This window comes from Diorhabda sublineata, chromosome 7 (assembly GCF_026230105.1).
Source record: "Diorhabda sublineata isolate icDioSubl1.1 chromosome 7, icDioSubl1.1, whole genome shotgun sequence".
In the NCBI taxonomy this organism is placed as follows: Eukaryota; Metazoa; Arthropoda; class Insecta; order Coleoptera; family Chrysomelidae; genus Diorhabda; species Diorhabda sublineata.
The window spans coordinates 29,630,246-29,656,052 of record NC_079480.1 but is presented as its reverse complement, the minus strand read 5'-3'; the positions used below and the strand labels follow the sequence as shown (position 1 = coordinate 29,656,052).

Sequence of the window (25,807 nt, the reverse complement as noted above, 5' to 3'; positions counted from 1 at the left end):
AAATCTACCCTGTGCTGGGAGCATTGGGAGCAATTTAGATTGGAGCATGTAATCAACTAAAATCGTATTTATATCAGTTAAATTAATTTTAAATGACAATTTTTAATATAATTTATGATTTATTAACCACTTTCGGTCCTTAACAACCACTTCTTATGACAGATATCATTTAAAAATAATTATGTTATTGAGAAGTTATTTAACTGATTAAAATGTATCGATTTGCATGAAAATATATATTCAGGTTCTATTTACCCTCTCCTTTAAAGTTGAGCTTGTGCCGAGGGTATAAGTACGTAACTATAAAGTCGAAATTTCAGTGAGTAGGTGGAGCAGATAGACTTCGATGGTAAATGAGGTATGTAAAATATATGATAGTAAATTATTTCTACTATTCGCCTCTGAAATAATTTTGAAATTTAATATTTCGAAAATGTCATTCTTTAAAGGAGAAAACAACTACTTTCCTGGCTAACGCATCGACGAATATTGAATTACATCGCCTCTGAAAAGCGTGATGTCTTTTTTGTCGATACTAACTAATTTCCCATGTCTCTTTCATGTTTCTACAACTACAATTCGTTCTAGTTTTCTTCAGCAATCTGTTATTTCCTTCGTGACCTCCAAACATAGGGTATCCAAGATTGTACCCAAGAAAAGGCCTGTATAACCAGGTGTTCGAGATGTGCTCTTTTTTGGATTATTTGTAAATTTGTTTGATGGAAAAAACTTGCTACCCTTCTATCAATTATTTAAAAAACAATGAAAACTGATATAGTGAATAGGACTGACATATTGGAAAAAAAATTGTCTTTATCAGTTTTCCACTTATCATTTTCTCCATTTAGCGATATTCAGGTTAATTTGAGATATTCATGAACTGATACAGATCAAACACATTCTCTGTTCCACGTGTAAGAACGATTCACCGTAAACCGTGATTAACATAGACTGTTTATTCGATCTTCTGTCAAAATTGAAATTATATTATACTGGCAAATGGAACATAGAGGATAGTTGTGTAAATAAAACTTCGAGATTCCTTCAAATAAAGCGATTCGATTGTTCAATTCCCTGTAATTCCTGGAATATTAGAAAATATCCTATGCTCTAGATTTTCTTTTCACTTTCACTCTATTTATCACTCATAGATAGAATAAATTAAAAAGTCTATAAAATATTCCAGTACAATATGTTCACTGCCCACGATTCGAGTTTTTCGATCCGGCTTAATTATCACTACTCTACTGTTCCGACTCTTTAGACTTCGTATTTATCTACTAAAGTCTTTCTGGAAAGCTCGATTCTGAAAAATATCCGGCACATGCTGAATATTCTCTACGACTAGGAGGCTTCCAAGAACTATATAAGTATGTATGAACGTGAGGTTTTATGCAAATGTTTGATCATTCTTATAGACAGTGAACAAATGATGGATGTGACCTTTAATAATAAGGACTTGGCTTGATATAGACTAGTGTAAGGAGATATGCGAGCCCGCACTACTGATTAATGAAGCCAATTGGCACCTTGATGGCTCCAAGATCGTCTACTGAAAAACACCTTGAAGTAAGCAGTTTTTTTTTCACTTAGGGAACACACTTCTGTGTTCTAAGCCAAAATATTCGATGTGATTGGATATGGTCGGACGATATTAAGTCGACGCCGTAGAAACGCAGTACTCTCAATCTGTCATATAGCACAGCTGCTACAAAAGGTATAAAGGCCAAAATGGTGTCATCTAGGCTTGTGGTGGAGTGAGACAAGATAAGGCACACAAATATGAGTCTTCTGCTTCTCCTACCAATCATCTGGTCTACTTAAATAGGCACAAAGTACGCCTAGTTCCTATGTGTTAGTTAACTATCAAAATTAAATATACGAACTTACTACTTTTATGTTTATAGGTAGATTATTGTCGATTTTTGTTCTTGTAATGAGTAGAACAAGAGGTTGAGGGCTCGATTTAGATCCAGTACCTATTTGTTGTGATTAATTTCCCATATCTATTCAGATTTGTAGAGACTTTTCTATGCATCCTTCTGCCACCAGAGGAGTCCTCCAGCTGCCATGTCTTCTTGATATTATAATATCCGCAACTGCATTTCAGGTACTTAGGTTAGAAACGTTTTTTATTCTAATAACTTTATTCTAATAACTTGTCAAGTTAATTTAAAAATCATTTGAAGAAAAATTATATGGTTTCAGGCCCTAACATTTCTTTACAATAACATAAAAATCTCCTATTATTGTAAACTCTTTATGTTTATTTGTATTTAATTTATGAATTACTGTTGCGGAAATTTTAATTTTCAAAAGCTCATCGTTGCGTTTATTCATCAAAACACTAATGGCAGAATCGATCCAAAAACCCAAAATTTTCATTTAAATTGCTATTTTAAATTACATTGTTAATTAGTATGGTAGCTAAATAAATAATGTTTATTCCTTTCCAATTGTTCGTATGCATATGCATAATTTAATTGAGTGTGTTTCATATTTTAAAATTGATCGATATTTATAAAAAAAAACAAACATTTATCCTTTAGTTTAAGAGCTCATTGTATATACGGAACACATAAGACTGACTCAGTATTTTTCCCATTAGAGCAAGAATGTTGATTGATTGTTAAAATTGAAAGTATTACTACAAACAAGAATTTGAAGCATTTTGAGCGGTCCAATTATTTCACTAAAGCCTCGTTCCCAAAGTTCAAATACGGTCATTGGATTATTATTAGAGGATCAGTATTAGAATTCTAGAGATATATAGGAAGCGAAAATGTCTTTAGAACCACCGATTGAGTCAATAGAAAAATAGAAACGTGCGAGAAAATAATTATTTGTGCAAAAAGGGTGGCAACTGTGAACAAAGTATATTGTGCCGCATTCGGAACCACGACAGAAGCTGTATAAGTCAAGTCATCACTGAATAGGAGACTAGGATTTTTTAGTATGACCCCAATACCCATAAACAAAGTAAGCAGTGAGTGGGAAACATAATCCAAAGCAATGTTTATCGTTTTTTATTTCGATATCTACGGTATCGATATCGTTCATTGCGATATGCTCTGAAGAAGCTGAGGACACGACTATTTCCGAGAGAAACTGGATCTTATACCGGCCAATTCCTTATTGATTGTACAAAAATTTTTGGTACAAATCGGCACCCCACTCACAATAGAGTCCGGTTATCATTCTATGCGATTTTTTTTCATTTCCCAAGAAAAATTCTTATCTCATAGTGACGTAGAAACGTTGAAATCGAAGTAAGTATGAATGTTGAAAGATCAACAATAAAATTCTGTTTTAAACTTTATTCGATATTGATAATTCTCCATAATTAAATTGTCACACCCCGTACAACAATATACAAAGATCTGCTAAGGGTGGGAGGACAAAAAATCCGTACAAATTGTTTTAATTTAATTATTAGCACTGTACTCTTTGAAAAAATGGTTACTACACTACACTTTACAAATGAATCAGCGCCGAGTCGGCTAGCTTTGCTAATTTTTGCATTTAAATGTGGCTTTAAATTACGAAATACTGAATCTGGCGTTTGTCGACGTTTGCTCAAAATTCTCTTTTTTCTATCTTCATGTGCGTTTCGTTTTAAATTTCACCAAAAAAGTTCAATTCAACTCAGTTGAAGCACATTAAAAACATTCCTAGACTTCCTAGAATAAATATTGAACTTTGCAAAAGCTCCCTCAACGTCCTTTCCGTAATAATCAGTTGCTATATCTGACCAAAACACAATAGTGTATTACATAACAAGATTTGTAAGTAAACGCATGATGTGAAAAATTTCATGAGTGCGTAATGGGCTTACAACTCTCATAACGTAATATACTTTTTCTACGCCCATTCATGCACGCAACTTAAGAAAACGTGTCCTATTTTCAAAGAAATTACATAATATGCTGCCTACATTTAGGGGCATCTCTCTTTCAATCCTAAATATATCTTGCTAATGCTAAAAGTTTTATGTTTTTTAATTGACTAAATTTGTGTAAATAGACCAAATAAAATAAAGAATCTTTTTTCTACGTCCATGTCTGTAAATGTCAAAAATCGCACTGCCAACATTGTAAATGAAATTTAACAATAACATACACGTAATGAAATCTTATAACATACACATGCGTTTTGAAAAGAAAACTTAAACTTATTGGTTTAATTAAAGTACAATCAAATTTTTATTTATGTAAGACTTCATTTGGGAGGATTGAAAGAGTGATGCTCCTAAATGTAGGCAGCACATTATGCAATTTGTTTAAAAATAGGATACGTTTTCTAAAGTAGAATGCATGAATGACGTAGAAAAAGTATAGTACGTTTCACGAGTTGTAAGCCCATTACGCCCTCGTGAAATTTATGCACTCGCCGCTGCCCACTTCTTGCGTAATGGGTTCAAGACTGATTAGAAAAGGAAAATAAGTCTTGGGCCTTAGAGGCCTGTAGTTCTATAAATATTTATACATGTACATGTTTGAAGCTTCCTAAATCTTTTGAAATTTTTCTAAAAAAATTTATGGTATCTCAGGAATTGACACTACATTCAGCTAACTTAAAAAGTGTTGTAACACTCTTTTATTCAAACGGAAACCATTCTTTTTCCAAACACCGGTGGATTCCAATATAGGAAATAGTATGTATAAGTCTATGCTTATAAACCTATACTCGTATCTACTCAATTTTGTAGAAAATTGAAAAAATTTAAATTTCTCTGTAGTTATTATAAATGTCTGAATCACTAAAGCCTTTTTTGAAAGATTCCACAAGAAACAAAAGTGTCACCAAATAATATTTCATAATAATTTGCAGTTAAAGCACAATTATATCGAGAGCATATATCATGTCCAGTTTTTTTTTTATAACGACTTGTCACACTTCCTCAGCAATTTGCTGGGAAACATTCACCACCTCTGCGGAGTCCTGCTTTGCAGAGGGGCTCGGACGGTTGGAGTGTCCTTCTAGTCGTCTACGGCTCCTTTTGTCACTTATGGCATCGTTCCTGGAACATACTTCTCGCTGCTGTCTTTATCTTTTATCTTTTTCCTTGTTGCTGAGAATACTCTTAGGCATGTTCTGCACCGATTTCCAGTTCTCTGAGCTGTCAAGCATCTTCTCTACAATGTGTCTGGAGTGAGCTCGCATTCCAGCTGTCTGCAAGTCCTGTCTCTGATCTCTCTCCACTTGTAGCGTACGAAGATGGTATGTTCGGCAGTGTCTACGGCGGCACAGTATATACATCTATCCGTGGTGTCTTTTCTGAACCGTTTGGCATAACATCGAAAGACGCTATGTTCTGTTAGGACCTGTGTCAGGTAGTAGTCTACTTGGCGGTGCTCGCACTTAACCCACGGCTTGATGTCTGGTATTAACCTTTTGGTCCATTGGGCCTTTACTGTCTCACCTTCCCATCTAGTTTGCCATATTGAGAGGGAACTTTCTCTAGCTTCGTTGCTATTCTGTAGCGATTTGTACTTGGATGTTCTTTCCTGGGCTAAGAGATCAATGGGCACCGTAGCTGTAATTACTTGGAGTGCTACCCCAGACACAGTTCGGAAGGCGGAGGCTACACGCAACAGCATGTCTCTTTGTGCTCTATTGACCGTAGTATAGTGCTATCATGTCCTGTTTAGGGTATAATAAATGAGATTTATCAATAATTTGACAAGACTTTCAAGAGTGTCTGTAATTTTCAGAAAAATAGTAGTTTTCGATATACATTCTACTCAACTCAACAAATATTCATAGTCACGCTACCTTTTGTCTAGTTTACAAGCTCACGGGCCAAAGTTATATGTTTCCCCTTGTATCTAATTCTATACCAAAGTAGACAGTGTGTATTGACACAAGTAGTTGTATTATCTCTCCCCGTTCTTGTTAGATCTAATTGTTATACATGAATAACACCATATTATCATGTACTTGCAGAACTACAACACACAAAAAAATTCCATTCAAACAACCTGACTTGAACAGAATCATGTTGCTGACTTGGCATGTAACTACTTGTGAATACTTTCTTGTTTCTCTAAATGCCAGGAAATAGGTTTTTAAAAGGGGCCATTAAAAAAGGGACTGACGTAGGAGAATGAGAGAATAACCAAAGGAAAAAGGTTTGGATGTAGTTTTGAGGAATATTACAGAGGTAGAATCGAATTGGAGTGCAAAAGTGAAGAACTGCAACCTATAGAGAATTATGAAATCCGTTAAAAACCGTTGAGAGAAGAGTCATTGACTTCGAAGTACTGTAGGTACGAGGATATATTGAAAAATTCTTAGCCTACTATAGAACCAAACAAAATTTCAATAAAATTAGTTTATAACTCAACATATTTTCCTCTTAATTGAATACATTTATTATAGCAAATCCCCAACGTCTCTAGACCTTTCAAAAAATGTTTCTTTTTGCTCTGCAAACCAGACCTACTACCTCTTCGTTGGAAGAAAATTTACGACCTTTTAAACTTTTTTTCTTGAATAACTTGAATAAGAGGGGTGTTCTAGTAATTCAAACCGTAAATCCCGAATTTTGGAAAATCATTTGTTAAAATATTTGTCGCTGTAGAAAAATTCTGCTTTTAAAATAACTTGGATAATGATTTTGATTTTTGATACAATAACCAAAAAACCAAAGCTGAAATTCAAACTGATGATATGATAAGATAAAACTACATACAATTAAAAACGAGAATGTTGCCTTTATTCGGCGACAATTACGCCTGCCACTGCTGTGCCTTCCTTACGCAAGAGAAAGTATAATCTACATTTCTTCATCATATTTATTCTATTTAATAAGTTCGACAACTTACCTTTGCGTATGTCACACATTTTTTATCACTAGAAATTGCCTCATTTATTCCTGTACAGGTATAGATCTTTTAAAATTGGTTTGTAGGTTGTTCAAACAAATTATGAATATGTTTCTATTCTATAAATATTGACTAATTTCAGAATTTAAGGACCTAAAGAAGTCACGCCCTCAATGTATCATTGTTTCTTTGAAATTTGTAAATTTTTCTATTGTTAGTAAAATAATAATATTATTGGAAGTCTCATTTTTGTATTTATTAATTTTGTTTTGTCCATTATAATCGAATAATAACTGGAATAGTAATTATATTTTTTTATAATTTTTAATCTACTTCTTTTATTGTAGACCAACCAATTCCCTTAATTATTTCTCTGAATACTTCAATTTTTATTTGATCACATATTTGATTATTCACCATTCTTTTAAATACTTGTGAATATACATTCTGTAAATCTCCATTGAAATTTATTGTGTTACTTGTACCTACCAATATTGTTATCGTCTCTTTATTTTTTTTTTTGTAATGAACGAAAAACATAGTTTACTCACATTGTAGAGTTGTCACGAAGAATAATGGTAACGCGAAGCTCAACAACAATCGTCAAAATTTGTAGTCAATTTATAACTTAAATCCTCGTTTTAGTTATAATCGAATACGAAATAGCGTAACATACCCAAAGATAAATGATATACTTACTGTCACAAAGAGCAACACACCGTTTACGATTTGACGGTATAAAAATAAAATTATTGTTGAATTGATTCCCAATTACGGTACGTTATACAACTTCCTAGGTGCCGTCACAATGGTTTCTAAATATATGATAGTGAACTGTCGTAATTAATTAATGCCAATCACTTTACAGAATTATTTATCTTAGCGAAATACCACGCATGCAAATATTAATTTTACGAGGGGAATATTTAATTAAATGAATCTATAACACGTTATTAATGGATAAACCGTTTTCAAAACTGTCAACAGATAAGTAGAGCCTAAAATGTTGATAAAAAGAATTGAGTGAATATAAGAAAAACCTCACGATATTCGTAATGCTCAAAATTTTTTTAAAAAATTGTCATTAATCTTAGAACAAGAATTTAAGAAAGATTTGAATACTAAATACTAACTAAAAATGATGACAAAGTCTCTAGGATAGATAGCAAACTGTATTATATTTGGGGTTTGCTCAGTAAAAAATTTTCGTTACGCCATCCGTATTCAAGATAAAGGGCGTTGAAGACACATTTTTTACGATTTTGCCGCAAATACTGGCAACATTGTATTGTATTGAAATTTTATAGAAAACTGATACATCCAAGTAGTATAGAACATAACTTTTTCAATATTATATTTATTAAGCAAAATTTCAATTAAACTTAAATATCATTTAATTTCACATCAAAAAGGTACTTTTGATAAAGCTGTATACTGTGTACTATTTTCGGAATACTTTGATTTGAAAATTATGAAGTAATAACCGATGCTGGTATGAAATAATGATAAATGTATTAATTAAACAAAAAATCACAAGAGTAGGTATTCAAAATGTAATCCGTTTTCAGAAATACACAAGTTTAACGGTTGGGAATTAGCTATGAGGTCATTAAAGTGAAGTTAAATTATGTCTCTCAATTCTTAAAGTGATTTTACCTCTGTAACATAAACTTTGTGTAATGCAAGGGATTAAAATCGCATGATCGAGGAGGCCAATGAATCGGAGCTTCTGTACCTCTAACAATTCATCAATTCGGAAAATGGTTACTTTATCGTTAAATCTTGTAATACCTTGAAAAGTGATTACTTGAGAGTCCAGGTACCTATTACCAATTAAATTTTCAGGTAGAATCTGTTACCGAAAGTTGCTGCTCAAAAATTATCTTTAAGTGAGTGTTGGCAATGCGATACCCTTTTGACATGTGGATTCTTATCACACCAGTAGGGTGCATTATGGGAGTTAAACATACTTTGTCGCGTAAAAGTGGCTTCGTCCGTAAAAAGAATACATTTTTAAAAATTTGGCTGTCCTTTCTTGTAACGTTTGACCAAAATCCACTTTAACCGCTAGATCGTATGGCAAGAGCTATTGAACTTGTCCCAGAATGTATATTTTTAGGTGTCATATTCCCAGTTTCTCGACAACGTCGTTCAATGGATCTAAATGTATTTGTACTTGGTTATTTTCTTCGAGAAAATTTTTTGCATAATGCGTAACAGCCGCACTAGAGTTTCCTAAACACTCGCCTAAGGTTAATAACATGTCCGTGTATTCAAAATTTGAGTACATTTTAATTAACAATATCCAATTTAACAAAAAACAAGGTTATTGACTCAACATCATAAATATCAATGAATGAAAGTTTTCCATGGCAAACTCAGAGAGTGATATGTGCCTGGATTTTTTAAGCAATCACTTATTCCAGGTATTAGAAGATTTAACGCTAAAGTAACCATTTTCCGAATGGATGAATTGGTAGAGTTGGAGAAGCTCCGATTCATTGGCCTCCTCGATCATGCAATTTTAATCCCTTGCATTACACAGTTTGATCGAATCATGAAGAAAAAGTTTATGTTACAGAGGTAAAATCACTTTAAGAATTGAGAGACATAATTTAACTTCACTTTAATGACCCAATAGCTGATTCCCAACCGTTAGACTTGTGTATTTCTGAAAACGGATTACATTTTGAATACCTCCTACTCTTTTATTTTATCATTTATCGTATACCAGCATCGGTTATTACTTCATAATTTTCAAATCAAAATATTTCGAAACCGGTACACAGTATAGAGTTTTATCAAGAGTACGTTTTTGATGTAAAATTAAATGATATTTAAGTTTAATTGAAATTTTGCTTAATAAATATAATATTGAAAAAGTTATGTTCTATACTACTTGGATGTATCAGCGTCCAAAACATATTCGTATAAAATTTGAATACAATGTTGCCAGTAGTTTCGCCAAAATCGTAAAATTTTTTTTCAACGCCCTTTATCTTGAATACGGATGGCGTAACGAAAATTTTTTAGTGAGCAAACCCCAAATATAATACACTTTGCTATCTATCCTAGAGACAGGATCACCCTGTATGTTCACAATCAACTTTGTCATCTTTTTTAGTTAGTATTTAGTATTCAAATCTTTCTTAAATCCTTGTGCTAAGATTAATGACAATTTTTAAAAAAATTTTAGGGGATCACCTTTTTTCAAACACCCTGGATAGATACAGAAATATAAAAGAAATATGTTCATATAGGAACTATTACTTTCTAGTAAGCAAAGGTCAAAACGGTGTCTTATAAACCAAAAATAATAGTGTCCGATATTTATTCACTTTATACGAACATATGTTTAAATTTTACTGGTGAGTGCAACAAGTTAAAACAAGATTTGATTATTATTCTTCAACTGTGAAGTATCTATTCAGTGTTTATGGTTGTAGTTTATTTCCAGTTAGCTCTGTGAGATGTAAATCGTGCTGTGCTGTAGTATACGAATTGTTTTCGTTCTCGCAAATTCAAACAGAATGAATCTAGGGATCTGCCTTTCTACAGCGAAAAGGAGATTGAGAGAAGCTGGCCTTTTTGGAAGGGTGACGGTGAAAAACCTCTTTTAAACATCGAATAAAATTAAGAGGCTGCAGTGGGCTAGAAAAAAAGCAAGCATAAGGAGTGAGAGAAAATTTTATGGAGTAATGTGTCAAAGTTTGAGGTTTTTGGGTCTAACAGAAGAGTGTTTGTGGGCCGGTCAAATGAAGAACTGATGTTAGATCCATGTGTAATCCCGATTGTAAAACACAACGAAGGCTTGGTGATGTTTTGGGATGTTTTGGAGGAAGAGTGAGTGGAGACCTGGTAAAAATTGAAAAGGATTTTGAAAAATAACAGTATAAAAAAATATTAAATGAAAATCTAGTAGGGTCTGGCCAGTGCCTGATCGGCAAAAAATTTATCTAACAGCATGACAACGATCTCAAGCTTTCCTGGAAGGTGTGCAAAGAGTATTTGAAAGAATTGGGATAAAACTGAAAATGATAATTTGGCCGCCACAGCTGCCAGATTTCAACTCGATTGAGTTGTTGTAGGATTCAGAAAGTAGTGTCCTACTCCCACTTCACATCATTGAGATATCTTGAAAAACGAGTGATAATTAGTCAACGAATCAAGGCATTATTTGCTCGAATTTTTTTTTGGACAACCAAAAAATTTGTAGCAATTGTATTTTATTTGCAAATCCGAAAAAAAAAAGAGAAATAAACATTCAAATCTAAAAACAAATTTAAAAAGTATAGGTATACGAATCGTTATCCTAATTGCTTCCCTGTATAGTAAGCCGACGAAGGGATAACTCATTTTACTGGAGGTAATTACTTGAGCTCGTGTCAATAGTTTACAGATTTATAGTTAGCGTTCCATAGTGAAGCTACATAACAGCTGAAGGGAAATATTATTTGTATCATTTGTATTCCTAATGCTTCTATTTATTCTAATCAAACAATCAGATAACTTCAAATCACTGAAAATAATATTTAAATTAACTTATCGTTTTAATCTTATGACTATGACAAATCATACATTTTCTATTATCCATACTCCATAGTCAACAAACCATTTGGATTACTTATTTATACAAAGAGTAAAAATAGAAGCTTCATCCCTCTTAATATAATCCCAAGACATAGAATCTGGGAATTTAATATCAAGACAAAAGCCAGTATTTCCAAATGAATAACAGAGCATGATATTTTTATGAATGAACAATAATTCATCACGTAACCACGTCTTTATCCCATTGATATCACCCTGTACGTATTTTTTATTCAAGTTATAAAAGTCTACTCGTTCAAACTCATGTTATAAGATCTTTAATGATTATGAATTGGTAGATAATAGATTAACAATGTTTAAAACACCGACGACCTTGATGAGATAGATATATACCGTAAAAATAACGAATGAGAAATCTTGGTTTACACATTTTTCCAGTTTTATTTTTACTAGTTGAAAACATTACGTTGTTTAATAGCAGATGAGGTTTTCCCAGCCAGTAGTGGATTGTAGTGCGGCTACACATGTACCTACCTAATCATTGACAGATAGGCAGTATCAGTGTCGCGAGACAAAAAAAAATAAGTTGTATACATCCCTACAAACCATTTCAATTTCGACACGATATGCGTATAATTACATACTTCAAGGTATTCGGTTATTCGGAAATTCATTCTAACACTGGATATAAATAACCTCACAATTTAGATAAGCAAATTAATCGGAAACTTTGTTAATGATTATCTATGTAGCTAGTTATGGTGTCAGTTTTATCATGTTCAAGTTTACTTTCAAAACAAACAACGAAGTGCTGGTTATTGTTGCAGAAAATATGATGACTTAAGTTTGAATATATGAATTTCTTTTTGAGCTGTTACAATAACAGGTTAGTATTAAATATTGTTTTGTTCGTAGGTGAATGGTGTTGTATTACACGGTCGGTGCCACCTTAATGCATCGGCTATTATTAAGGGCCTATCAGGACCAACATTCAAAGTTATTATATTAAGGTAAACATAAAAGTATTCTTAAACCTGTTTAACCTGCGTTTTTAATATTTTTAAGTAGACGTGTTCTATTATGTGTAATTTAAATTTCAAAATTTGACATACACGTTCTGAATTTATTATATTGGAAGTGGCTACTGGTTCTATACCAAACAATATCATTACACTAATATCGTATTAGTGATAATATTTATCAAAGTTTTTATTCTATTCTTTCTAATGCTTATAGTAAATAAAATTATTATGTGTTACTAGGCATGTTTTAATGAATATACTGTGTTCTGAAGCTGCTAAAATTACATTATTATTTTTCTAATTATTGGGGTTAATTGCAGCTCATCTTTTTTACTTTGCCTAAGGACCTTCTTTCAGGGTCACCTGAAACGGACGGCCTAGATTAGAGGAATAAAAGATTAAATGTTGAAAATAACAAACATATTCCTGTATGTTAATTAAATAGAGGAATACCAAATCGAAATATAAATGTAGACTAAATAAGAAAGATAGAAATATTAAAATCATATTTAAGGTGGTTATTGAAAAAATACAATATCAGATGCGTGGATTTGTAATGGAAGAAGTGTAAACAACAGAATAGATAAATTTCTAATTTCTTTGACCTTTTATATATGTTTATTCTTTTAAATGTTCTTGATTTTAGGTCCCATCTGTTTTGAAATTAGTATTCCTTAATAATTTTTTACTTATTGATAAGGTATCTAACACAAAATCTATTAATCTTAAAATGAAGTTGGGATTATTTGAGCTGCTTATTAAAGAAACTCGACTGCTTAATACTTCATTTTTACCTGATAAATGAATTCAAGTATATCAATGAATCCCTACACTTAGGTTATTCATCAAATATATGAAGGTGTGTGAAAATTCCTAGCATCGACCTAACAATAGCTTAACTAATTGAATTCAATGATTTGATTCTGTTAATAGCTCAATAATGGATACATACAAGAGAAACATACAAAACAGAATAGGAAACTTCCCTGTAAGGGAACACGTTAACGACTCGCCACTAGTATAAATGTGTAGACCTGTTGCTACAACTTCTCTTTTTTTCATAATAACAGCTGTTTGTACCGAATGATTCTGTGTGTAATCGCGTGATTACCTATATTATTTGGTATATATATTCAATTTAACTGTTTGGTAGGAATAGTAGCCATTCCTATAACTATGGAAAGTCCTTGTATATATAACCCGTAGTGCATAATTGTATTCATAAAAGTTGTTGCCTATATTTTTAATTAATAATGTTCACTGTTTTGTTCGTAGATTTATTTACATACCTATTAAAGTTTTATTACTATACCAATTTATTTTTTATTATGTAACATTTCATTTGATTATTAAATCCAATTCGATAATTTCATTAATTTTTCACAATCGTCGTTTTCCATTACAGTTTTGTTTTCGCCGCTCGATGCAAATTTTGAGGTTATTGTTAGTTTTTATTAGTTTTAATTTATAATAAATACATCAAGGTTCTGGTTCATATTTGTTTTAATAATTTTTTAACTTGCAAAACTAGTTTTTTCATCCGTTATTAGATGTTTTTACAACATATTTTGCAGGTTAAGTGTAATGTTAACACTTTTATTTCCACAGTATTTTTTATTATTACGGTACTGTTTTGATTTTATAAAATTGTTTTCCAGTTTTTGAAATAAACTCTAATTCTTTATAGGCGAAAAACTGCCATAGATGATATTGCCGTCAAGCCTATCACACAGTTCCCAGTTTCACTAGCAGAAGAGGTAAGTTCATGTTTATTTATTAAAGAATCACTTGGCATGTTTATTTAACGCAGTTTTATTTGAAATTTTTTGAAGCTTCATTTAACAGCAAAATCAAAATAAATCCACTAATAAACTTTTGCAGAAGAATTTCTTGAACCTAAAACATAGTTAAAGGTTAACTTTGTTGATGATAGATAGAAAATTTATATCAGCTGTTCATATGAATAAAATTGATATTTCTTTCAAGTTTTCTGTAATGGAAATTCCAACTTTTGAAACATGTTTCAAAAAAATTATATAATAATTTCTTCATAGTTAAATAAAATATAGTTTTTAATGTGTTTAATACTATTCAAACTAAAGTGTATTCTTAGTTGCACTAAAAGTTTATACCACAATTTCAGGCTATGCTTTTGTACTCACCGAAGTAACACAGAGAGTTTTGTCTTATTTCACATTAATAAATCCTCTCGATTAAACTGATATTGATAAAGCCACTCTTCACAATTTCAAATAAATCATCAACAATTGTGTTGAATTTTTTGTGAACTAGATTTTAAAACTTATTCAGACAATCACTGGTTTATTATGTAGCTTCCTGCTCTTGTGTCATATTTAATCTTTTAGAGAATTTTTGAGATTTCTGATTCATTCAATTTTTTTCAATTGTTATTTTTTATGTCATCCATATACCTCAAGTGTATAGCAGCGGAAATAGTACATTACCGTCAATACTCCTATATGAATTGGTTAGTTTTGAATTGAAGTTTTGCATATTGCACTCCAGATTTTATTTTAAAATTCTTCCATGAATATAGTGGAGACTCAATTAATGGACTAGTAGTTGCCATTAAGCATTGTACTTAATAAGGCATAATTTTGGCATAACAACGTATTGCAGATTGAGATTTATTGAGATATTATTAGGGTCAATATACGCTATTTGATTTTTTTGTCCCGAAAGAAATGTAATCTGTTTTATACAATATTTATAATTTCTCTATTTAACATTATTTTTCAATTTGTAATGATAGGAGTCAGAAGAATTTTGCATTTTTTTTGAGTTTTATAAGTACCTGAAGAAAATGTATTACCAGGGGAGTGACAACAAGGGGACTAATATTAAATAAATCAAATTTAAATTATAGTATTTGTATATTTTTTATTTTACAAGATACTTTCAATCTTTACATTTTCTAAATGCAATCTTATTATTAAGATTAATAATTTGATAATGCGTAAGTGTCAATTACTCGTATTAAATAATAATTAATATATTCATCTGAGATGATATTCACAGTATGTAGTATTTGATAGTTTCTTATTATAAAACATTCAGACACTTAAAACCTTCATTTAAGGCACTTTAATCTAAATAAACTTACTAAATGAAACAAAAATATGAACTTGTTTCACAAAATACACTATCTAATGATACACCTTTCAGTCTCAAGGCTATTTATACAAACTTAAAAAATATCTGTCTACAGCATATACACTTTTGTGCAAAGAACAGAATCAACAATTTTTGTGAAACTAAATATATAAATATAAACCTTGGTAGATATAAATATATAAATTTCTTTAATATTGATCAATATAAATATGCAAATTGTCAGTGTCAATTTTTTATATCTTCCAAAAATTATTTAAAAAAACTAATTTTGAAACAGAAGAGATCCTATAATCAAGAAGATTTAGAAATTTATCCTTCTTCATCAAAATCTAACGAACATGCGCCAGCAGATCTATATTTTTTATTATCAATATGATATTCCACAAGAACAGATGAATTATTCAGATGAGTAGATATTTGTGTAACCATTTCATTTGACACATCTTCCTTAGAATACTGCAGCAACATCCAATTTATTTTTTGGTTTTGGTGGTATTTAATATCGCCTAAGTAAAAATGAAGACAAAAACTGCTACGAAAGCAGCTGACGCCCTTCATGTACAACGACTAGTTTCCACATACTTGATGTATTTTTATTGTACCAGTTAAAGGTTTCACATTTGGTCTATTATCTTCTTTTGAAAATCATTCCTTCTTCGGGTATCACAAACATTTGAATTCCGGGACAGTATTTGTCTAATTCTGTAGCAAAGCAATTTCATATTAATTTGGATCAATACTTCATATTTCTTGACTATTTTATATTTTTATAGTCATTCGATGTCAAATTCATATGTTTGCAGTCATATCCTGCTTTTGGATGCGTTTTTATAATAGTCATGTACCTTTTGACGTAACTGTTTAATATTTTTGTTTTTTTTTCTAAGTTTATTTCGTTGTTTCCGCTGAATCTGATCGCTGCAGCGTGAGCGACATTGTTTTGCGGAAGTGGATGTTGGTCTTCATTATTAGACTTAGAAGGTAGTGTTACAGGATAATTTCTAGTTGATTATTACTATACGCTAGCTCTATGCTTTGCTAGCCTTTGTTTTCTTTCAGTCATATCATGTAAGCTCTTAATTTGCCCCTTTTTCTTTTTTTTCCTTTTGCTGTCTTTCTTTTTCTCTCAGTTCTGCATTTTTAATCGAGTCGGTTTTAATTCTTCGGTTGTTATTTTTTTCGAACATCTTTTCCTTTTTTTTACATTTATCATGATGTCATAGTATCTAGAACAAATGAAATTAAGCTTCAACACATTAAATATTTAACGAAACAGAATTTCGTCACTTTTCTGGCGATCATGTATTTCCTCTGGCATGAAACGTGCAAGAGTAGTGACGAAATAACAATTAACTTAAAAAAACAACATCACTGCCTTTTCTCACCATGTAATATATTACATCCACACACAATAAACATTGCATTGAGCTAATAAACAATTTCGTAACCATAAAATATAAAAAAAAAATTCTTACCAAATGAAATACTCGAACGACTGGCACAAATATGCTCTCCGAAAGTGAATCGCAAACTCACGCAAAATTATTATAGTTTTTCTCAATGTCGTTAATTTGCTTCTAACGTCACACTGTCGTACTCGCGTAGTTCAAGGTTAAAACGTACCTTGGCGATTTTAAGTCAAATTTTACTTCTTTGAGTTTCGTCAAATGAAGTGACATTTTTTTATTATATTCATAAATATTTCTATAGTCTATTTTGATAAAATAAACATAACTGCATACGTATTTCAAGTATTTCGCTATAAAATCATGATAACCCATTAATGGGTCGGCCAGAGGAGTGTACATTTATAACTATTTTAAACTATTAATACCATAAATTGAACAATTATCGCGAATAACTATATGGGCAAGTTAAACGACAAAATATTTTTTATTGTTTAAGCATAGAGACACAATAATATAATAAGTTTAACTTAAAATTTGTCTATGGACCATTGAAATTCAAAAAGCGTATATTCACCCATTAACAGATGAGATATTTGGTAAATGTTATTTGATCATATTCGGTACTCTGTATATTTTACAATCTATGTCGAGATAATTTACTGCTGAAAATATTATTTTTATGTCTATGGACCTCATGGTAATATTAATATTTGTCCTCAAGGGTCTTGTGATACGGCCGGTATTATGGTGGTATCTACATTGTTGTCAGATCTTTCCTTTTCCAGAAAAATATTGAACTTTATTATTTCAAATGGATCGCCTCATACATTTTTTATTTTTAGAAATCCTGATTATTTTTCATGTAATATTCTCTATACCCAAATGCCATAATTTCGGAATTATAGCTACATTTACAGTATCTATACCAAAGTTACAATAAATATTGTACATTTAGATGGCTAAGATTGAATAAACTCGTTTAATTTGAATATTCTTTAATAATTAATGTGCTAATAGAAATATCGTAACGAGGTTTAGTGTCAGTATGTTAATGAAAAATTTAAGGAAACTGGTGCAGTAAAATATTTATCCAAATCATGGCGCAAAAAACCTACACCAACTAAAGACAAATCTTCAAATGTTTGTGTCATGTTAGAAGTAGAAAAATTACGAATTTTAGAAAACATACAATAAACGCGATTACAGCATATGCTCAACATGTTGTCCATTTACTTCAACACAACAAGCCATGCGATTTTTAAAACTTTGCAATACATTCTGCAAACCCTGAGTGCTCAATTCTTCTTATCTCTGTGGTAATCCTATATTTTAACTCCAGAATATTGGTTTTATTTTATAAACGATGTTTTTTAAATGACCCTCATAGTCTAAAGGATTCATGTCGGGTGATCGCGGGGATCATTCGATAAAACCACGCCTTCAATTCGATCTTCTGGGAAATACATTATTTAGGTATTGCCCAACCACACACGCATAGTGAGGTGATACCATCTTGCTGAAGCCAAATATTGTGGTTTGTCGTTTTTTAAATGAAATTGAAAATGCTTGGATTTGGAAATATCCGAGCCAACTCGACTATTTTCCAATATATCTAAATACGCCGGACCATGTAAGTTTCCGTCAATGAAAAAGGGACCAATTATTTATTATCCAGCCCATACATTCAGTTTTTCGGAATATTGGGTGTGCAATTTGCAATTTGACGTTACTTCAAAAATTTGGATCGTTTTCATTGTAATATTTTCCCATCATTGGTTTTGCAAACTCTCCACGTCCATCGAAATCGTCATCTGGCAACTCTTGAACTAACGCTACTTTGTATGGATGGAATTTATTATTATCGAAAATTTTCATTACGGATGTTTGCGAAATATCAAGTTCCCTGGATATTTGTGTAGTACTCAAGTGTGGATGTCTTCTAACAAGACACAAGATTTGTTTTCAGTGAAATCAGTTTTTCTGAACTGAACCAGTTTCGTTAAACTTTTCTACTAATTTACTGATAATAGTCAAATTTGTTATTGTAGCAGTAATAGCCACCTTATTGTATTATTTTAAAGGATTTCGAAAAGCGAAAAATATACAGAGTGATCTATTTGAAATAACAAAGTTCATTATTTTTTCGGCAAAAGGAAAGATCTGACAACAATGTAAATACCACCATAATACCGGCCGTATCACAAGACCATCGTACACAAAAATTAAATAAATTGATTCTCTAGATTAAAAAATCAGGATACTTTCTGCTATTATTCAGCCTATCAAAAATTAAAATAAGTAGATAATCGAAAAGTATTTTTTGGTTATAAATATGTTAAAATTTCTTAAAATATTTAATCTGAAATTATAGATATAATCATAGTTTCCATATAGTCGGTTTATTAGATTAGTTGGATTTTCAGCTCCATTTGGTTTAAATGTTTTTTCTTAATTTCTAGCCAAAATCAATGTTTTCTGAGAAAAGGATTTTCACTGATTTTCAAATTAGAATGTACTCTATGTTGTTTCTTTCTATTCTATTTACGGTCATGTTTTTCTGTCTGCTTTATTTTGGAATCACTTACCTGTTATAAATTATTTTCCAATATTTCTGTTCATAACTAATCTTCAGTTGCATTCATCAGTGTGAAGTTCGATTGATATGAAATTGTTCCTATAGCCAAAACAAGCCAAAAGTGATGTCACATATGATTTACAACCAAATAAGCTTTCATATAGAAATTTATTTTAGAATATATTTGTGGTGCTATAAAGTACTCCTACTTTAGAAACAATTTAATTATAAGGAATTGAATAATAATCATCTATACATAGTATATGTTATTAATATGAGATAAACAAAATTAACCATACCAAGTGCTAGAAAACTTGTTTTGCTTTTATATTTTTCAAACACATAATTATGTATTTTATTTGATTATTTTCAAAATCTGTTGTTTATATCTAATATTCAAACATATTTTGAATACAAAGTTTCCCTTATTGCTATGTTTTATTAACCAAATATTATTATAATAATCTGATCTACGGCAGCCTTAAACTGTGCTTCTATTGAACAATCCCCTTGAATATTTTATATTTTCAACACAAAATTGAATTATGAAAGTTACTAAAATCTTGTTAGATCAAAGTTGAAATAATAAATTTTTGTTCTGTATGTATCTATCCTAGCTTTAAGCATGTGCAATTAAGGGAGTAGTTTTGTTATCAAAATTCAATAGACTAGTTAGTATTTTCTACAAAATATCTCAATTCATCAAAATAGTTGTTTAATTGGATTGTAAGAAGATTTCAGGAGATAAGTTGGAATTTTTGGAACCTACACTCCCAATTACACTATCTGGCGTGCGTTTCGATAACAAAGTTATCGTCATCAGAGACTGAAGTATATATATGTAGAAGTAAACAAACTCTAAAAGCACTAGCTAACAAAAATGAAGTAACCCTAATGTGGCTTCTAAGCCACCAGGGTATACCAGGAAAAGGTGAAGCAGACAGCCTTGCTAACCTAACCTAACCCTACTGCGACCTTACGAGATGCCACATCAATAACGAACTGAACGAATGGCTAAAGAATCAGATTGAGCCTTACTGGAGAAATCCTACAGGCATAACACAATCCAAAAGAGTCATAACCAGAAACAACATGTGAAAGATCACTTCCCCATCAATGGGCGTGCCACGAAAACAGCAGAGCATCTACTCTGTGAATGTCCTGCCCATTTCACTAAAAGGCTTAAGTACCTTGAAGGAGTAGTACTAACACTTAGGAAAGTATCTTCCAGGTATAGGTGCAGAGTGGCTGTAAAGCCAAAATCACTCTCCAAAACAATCTACAATCTACCTGTTTTGTACTAAATTTTTCCGCCAATAAACCTTCTCCCACGAAAAATGATTCCAGCGGAAAAACCTCCTTGGGGGGAATTTATACATTTATTCTTTACGTACTAAACTATAAAATGGGGAGTACAGTTACCTTTATTCTAATCCGAGTTGTCTATTCCATCTTCAAATTCATCAATAGTATCTTCGCCTAAATTCACTACTACAGGTTCGACAATGAATTCAAGATTACAAATATTCTGATTTTCTTTCATTTCATGTTCAATACATTTTATCCATGTCTGTGGGGTTATATTATTAACGGTACTATTAAGCACATTTATTACGTCATTTAATTTGAAAGTAACATTGTTCCTTGCTATGTAATTTTACATTTGAGGCCATATAAGTTCTATTCTATTTCATATATTTATGGGAATGTCTTCAGAACGTAGTATGGCGAAACATATACCTAAGACAAGCAACAAAGGCACGAATTCACAAAGCAATAATCAGACCTATAATGACCATGGGAAGTAAGGCCAGAAACATTAAAAACGAAACAGCTCTGGGAGACCAAAAAGATTACAATTATCAGGCGGGAAACATACTATTAGACCAAAAAGAAGCGAAAACATCAGACAAAACCAATGGAACCAACATATAAGTCGAATGACAGATGATAGACTGGTAAAAATAGGGAAGGATAAATCTCCAATTGGAACACGGAGTAGAGATCGACCACGAAAGAGGTGCAGTGACGGGCTAGAGCCAAGATGAGGAAAGATGTCGAAGAAGAAACAAGCGATAGATCTATTGTAGAAGAATGAAGAAGAAATAATTGTTGGACTGTTTTTTTTTTCATAATGTTGTTATTATCATGTAAACGGCAAAGATATTTGGTATTCATTTTTCACACCCTATAAAAATAAGCATCAATATTGACTTTGTGGCTATTCGTCAAAAGCAACGGTGATGTGCTATACTTAAATTAAGCCACTCCGTATACATTATTAATGTATGTAAAAACTATGGAAATACTAATCGACTGGTTGGAGCATTTAAAAAACTTAGTAACTAAATTATCGACATTATTTCAAATTACAAACCTCTGTGTATGTACGTACAGTTATATCGTAGGTATAACACGATGTATTTATTACAAATGAGTAGCTGAAATATAATGCGACCTCTTCTCGTCCAGCCGCATTTCCATTTTTATTAAAATTGAGTACGCCACAGCACTTAAGCTGAATTTACACTATACGTGACGTTATGCGATGCGGCACATAACATTGACTTGGAAATACAAAACTCCGACAGAGTGACATCATTTAGTGGGAGGAGGCGTCGGGTGTTTACATTCGTTATATTTGCGACTTGGCGATTTATTTACATACATACTAAGATACTGAACACACTGTGAACCATTATACCAACACTCATAATTACACTGTGGGTCGCGTTTCGATAACAAAGTTATCGTCTTAGTTAGAAAGTTAGAAAAAATGGGAATTTTCCCACTTCAGTTTCTGAAAACGATACCTTGGCTAGTGACATGTAGAAAAATACGAATGATCATGGGAAATTTAGTTGATGATTGTTTCACTCGGGAAATAACCATTCCGTTGGCTCTTGTTATTATCATTTAAAAGTGTTACTTTTGTAAACAAACGTAATGTTATACAAAAAATAAAGCCAATATTGTAGATACTAGTACGAGATACGAGTAAGACACTACAGACTACAGCAAAGTGGGATACAGGACATAGGAAGGGGAACAGAATTGGAAATTTTGGAACAAACATATAAACAAAACACAGTAAATTTGTTAAGAACGCAAAAATGAGCAACCCAGAAGAAAGATCACGGGACCATTTAAACGATGGCGAGAATGTTGGACTTCATCTTTCGAGGATCACTTGCTGGCAATGAACAGGCAGTAGCCTACTAATATGTTACGAAGAAGAAGATGAAATATTAAATGTATTCTAGTTTTACATCCGAAGGATCACCCAATATTAAATTTGTCTTGGTAATTTAAGTCAAATGTACTTAAAAATGATAATGAAAGTGATTCTGTTCTTCATGGAAACTGTATGAACAATCGAATTATAATACTAACAATTTAAGTGTACAAGCTGATTGATTGAATTAAATTATGCAAGTTTGTGAAAACCTCGTCTGCACAAGCAAAACTAAACATACCTATAGGAGAAGTACAAGTTGTAAGAGAAAACCTGCAGAGACAAAATGTCTAGTGATCCAAAATATAAAAACAGCCATCAATTTTCCTGTCGTTTGCCTTTTTCGGAGCAGGTTAGATCTTTTCAATCCACTCTCTTGACTATTTTGGGGTCTTTGAGTAGTAGTAGATCCAGGTTTCATCTGCAGTAATGAATTTGTTTCCTCCCTTCCAGATAGCTGAGATGAAACAGTGAAAAATTTGGTATCGAGAGGATTACTAAAATTAAATATTCTATTTCCAGCAAGGAGCCTTTGTAAAATTCGGAGTTTTCAGTTCTTTCCTTTGGAACGAACTTTGCTCGTACTATGACATACAATCTTGATGTTCGACTTTGACGAGCCCTTTTTAGGAATAGGTGAACCACTCCGTTTCTAATGAGTAACAGCGACTTTCCCTTCAATCAAAATCAAATTGGTCGAAATGGTAAAATGATAATCTTCAATAATGCCGACACGACTTCGAATTAATCTCCATCAACAAAGTCTCATTGGAACTTAATTATTACGGTAATTATGTTTCAACTGATAGAACATACAACCATTGTTTCAAGTAGTTTCTTTTGCTCATTTTCCATTTTTTTTCTTTGTTAAAGAGATTGTTTATGTCAAAGGAATGATCGATTGAACCGACAAATCGATGCTGCCTTTTCCAACACGAATAAAAAAAATTGAGCTGCACAAAACCGAACGGAAATAATGTTGAGGTTCGTTAGAAGTAAAACTTCTTATAACATTATATATCTTCAGCGTTAACATTCGAATTTGGCTTTAGTCCCTACAAACAAAAAGAAACCATGGACTGAAAAATCGTTGGATCACCATGTGGTTATCAATTACTTGAAGCGTCGACAGACTATTAACGCTGATTGTTATTGTGCCGGGTATGTTCAGACATTATTTTACATGTCAATAGCAGGCTACTTAATAAACGCAGATTCAAAGAGTCTGAGATTTGGCAGTGACTATTTCCTGTACAGGTACACTAACTATAACAGGCTGATCCATTTTCGTCTTACTGTTGCTTTGTAGATTTTCCATGATCTTAGTTTTGTCTTAAGATATGGTTAACACGTTTAACTCTTGAATAAATGTATTGTTATCGCTCAAGCTGTCTTATACAGTTACAACTGTTTTAGGAATCAGTTATTTGAAGATAATATCTGTTTCATGCCTTACAACGTATCTGTGAAACATAGTGGTTTCACTCCCTGTTTTTTTAAAAATTAGTAGAGGATGATAGAAATGATGAAACCGTTCCAACATTTCCAATAGCATTCATTACTTCTAGAATGTCACATCATTTGGTGATATACAGCTTCTTGGAGTGGCTGAAACAGTGGGTGTAAATTGCTAGAGGTTGCTGCTGAGAAATTAAGGCTTGCAGACCACGAACTGTCCTGTCGTATTAGCTCCACCATCATAGCCTTGGCCACATAACAAATCGTATGAAAACCCAAGCTTAGACAATCCTTGGTCTGTTGTAGACTTAAAAAGTCTTAAAAATCTGGCTGTTTCTACCTGACCAACAACTAAAATAGACTAACAGTGCATCTTCTTTACATGAAATTAGTTTTATTATAAATTTTTAACATATCTATAAATTTTGGAGCCTAGACCCTCCCATAGATCCGCTACTGACGGATTTCTTAGAAAAGGAAATCAAAATTCCAAGAATATAAAAAATGAAAAAAAACAGATATAAAAGGAAACAAAGAATCCCAGTACAGTCACAAAGACGATTACAAAACCTTGAATATTGATAGCTCATCAAATCGAGGAAGACCCTGTGATTACGTTATTCAAAAATTGGGGGTCACGTTCACACATGTTCGAATTTTCTTGGCACACTTCCACTCGCCGCAATTTCTGGTCGTCAGTGAGCACTTTTGGGACCATCTTCGCGCACACCTTGCGCATGTTCAAATGCTCCGTCACAATGTCATGAACCACAGATTTTGGTAAATTTAACATCTGGTCAATCAAACGAATACTTAGTCGACGGTCTGTGTTCAAAACTTTGCGCACACGAGTCACATTGTCGGTGTTTGTCGCAGTCGAAGGTCTTCCAGCACGGTCTTCATCGGCGACCTCTTCCCGGCCCTCCAAAAAGGCCTGGTGCCACCGAAACACACCACTTCTTGCTAAAGCAACATCTGGGTAAGCCTGCTTGATCATATCAAACGTCTCTGTCGCAGATTTACCGAGTTTCACACAGAATTTAATCGCGTACCTCTGCTCTAACGAACGCTGCATTTTCGGCTTGCACAACTCACAGAAACACGTCGCGCGAAAATGCCTGTCTTGACTCTCCAGGTGCTCGGAGACAACTGACCAGCCGCTCGTTTGTTAGCTAGGAACGCCCTCTACCGAATCCAGTCGGTGTGCGCACGCTCTGAAGTACAATCGTGGCGGAAGAAAATCAGTCCTATTACTTTCCGGACAAACCCTGTATACGAGGTTGAAGCAACAGCTTTAGACAGTGATAAAGATCGCCGACACCTAGCTGAATGGACAGGAACCTGATTTCAAGAGGATTATGAAAGTTGATTAATAAATGACTAAATAATGTTGCAAAGCGATAAGCTAATATGCTTCTTTATTCTCCTAATCATCCTTCGTACTTTTGGGTCACTTTAAATGCTGTAGAGACCATATAGTTACTGGAGACTTACCCTGTATATACTTGCTGCTTCTTGTATTCTCTCGCTCGTTTCTTTACCTGTATTTTCTGAACGTATTCACATCGTACAAATATTATTTTGTTTCATCGTAT

The 25,807-nt window shown here is 32.4% G+C and overlaps 1 protein-coding gene and 1 long non-coding RNA gene across 2 annotated transcripts in view; one reads left to right on the top strand and one right to left on the bottom strand.

The window, feature by feature from the left end:
- Positions 1–25,807, top strand: part of LOC130447078 (uncharacterized) — a 450,284-nt gene that overhangs the window by 349,929 nt on the left and 74,548 nt on the right. The window contains exons 24-25 of the mRNA XM_056783735.1: positions 12,294–12,388; positions 14,088–14,157. Coding sequence (XP_056639713.1) covers positions 12,294–12,388; positions 14,088–14,157 — 165 coding nt within the window. The remainder of the gene's footprint in view (positions 1–12,293; positions 12,389–14,087; positions 14,158–25,807) is intronic.
- Positions 15,276–17,567, bottom strand: LOC130447081 (uncharacterized). The gene is made up of 2 exons (XR_008910210.1): positions 17,011–17,567; positions 15,276–16,761 (listed from the first exon to the last, which is right to left on the bottom strand). It is a non-coding gene; the product is annotated as an uncharacterized LOC130447081 (long non-coding RNA).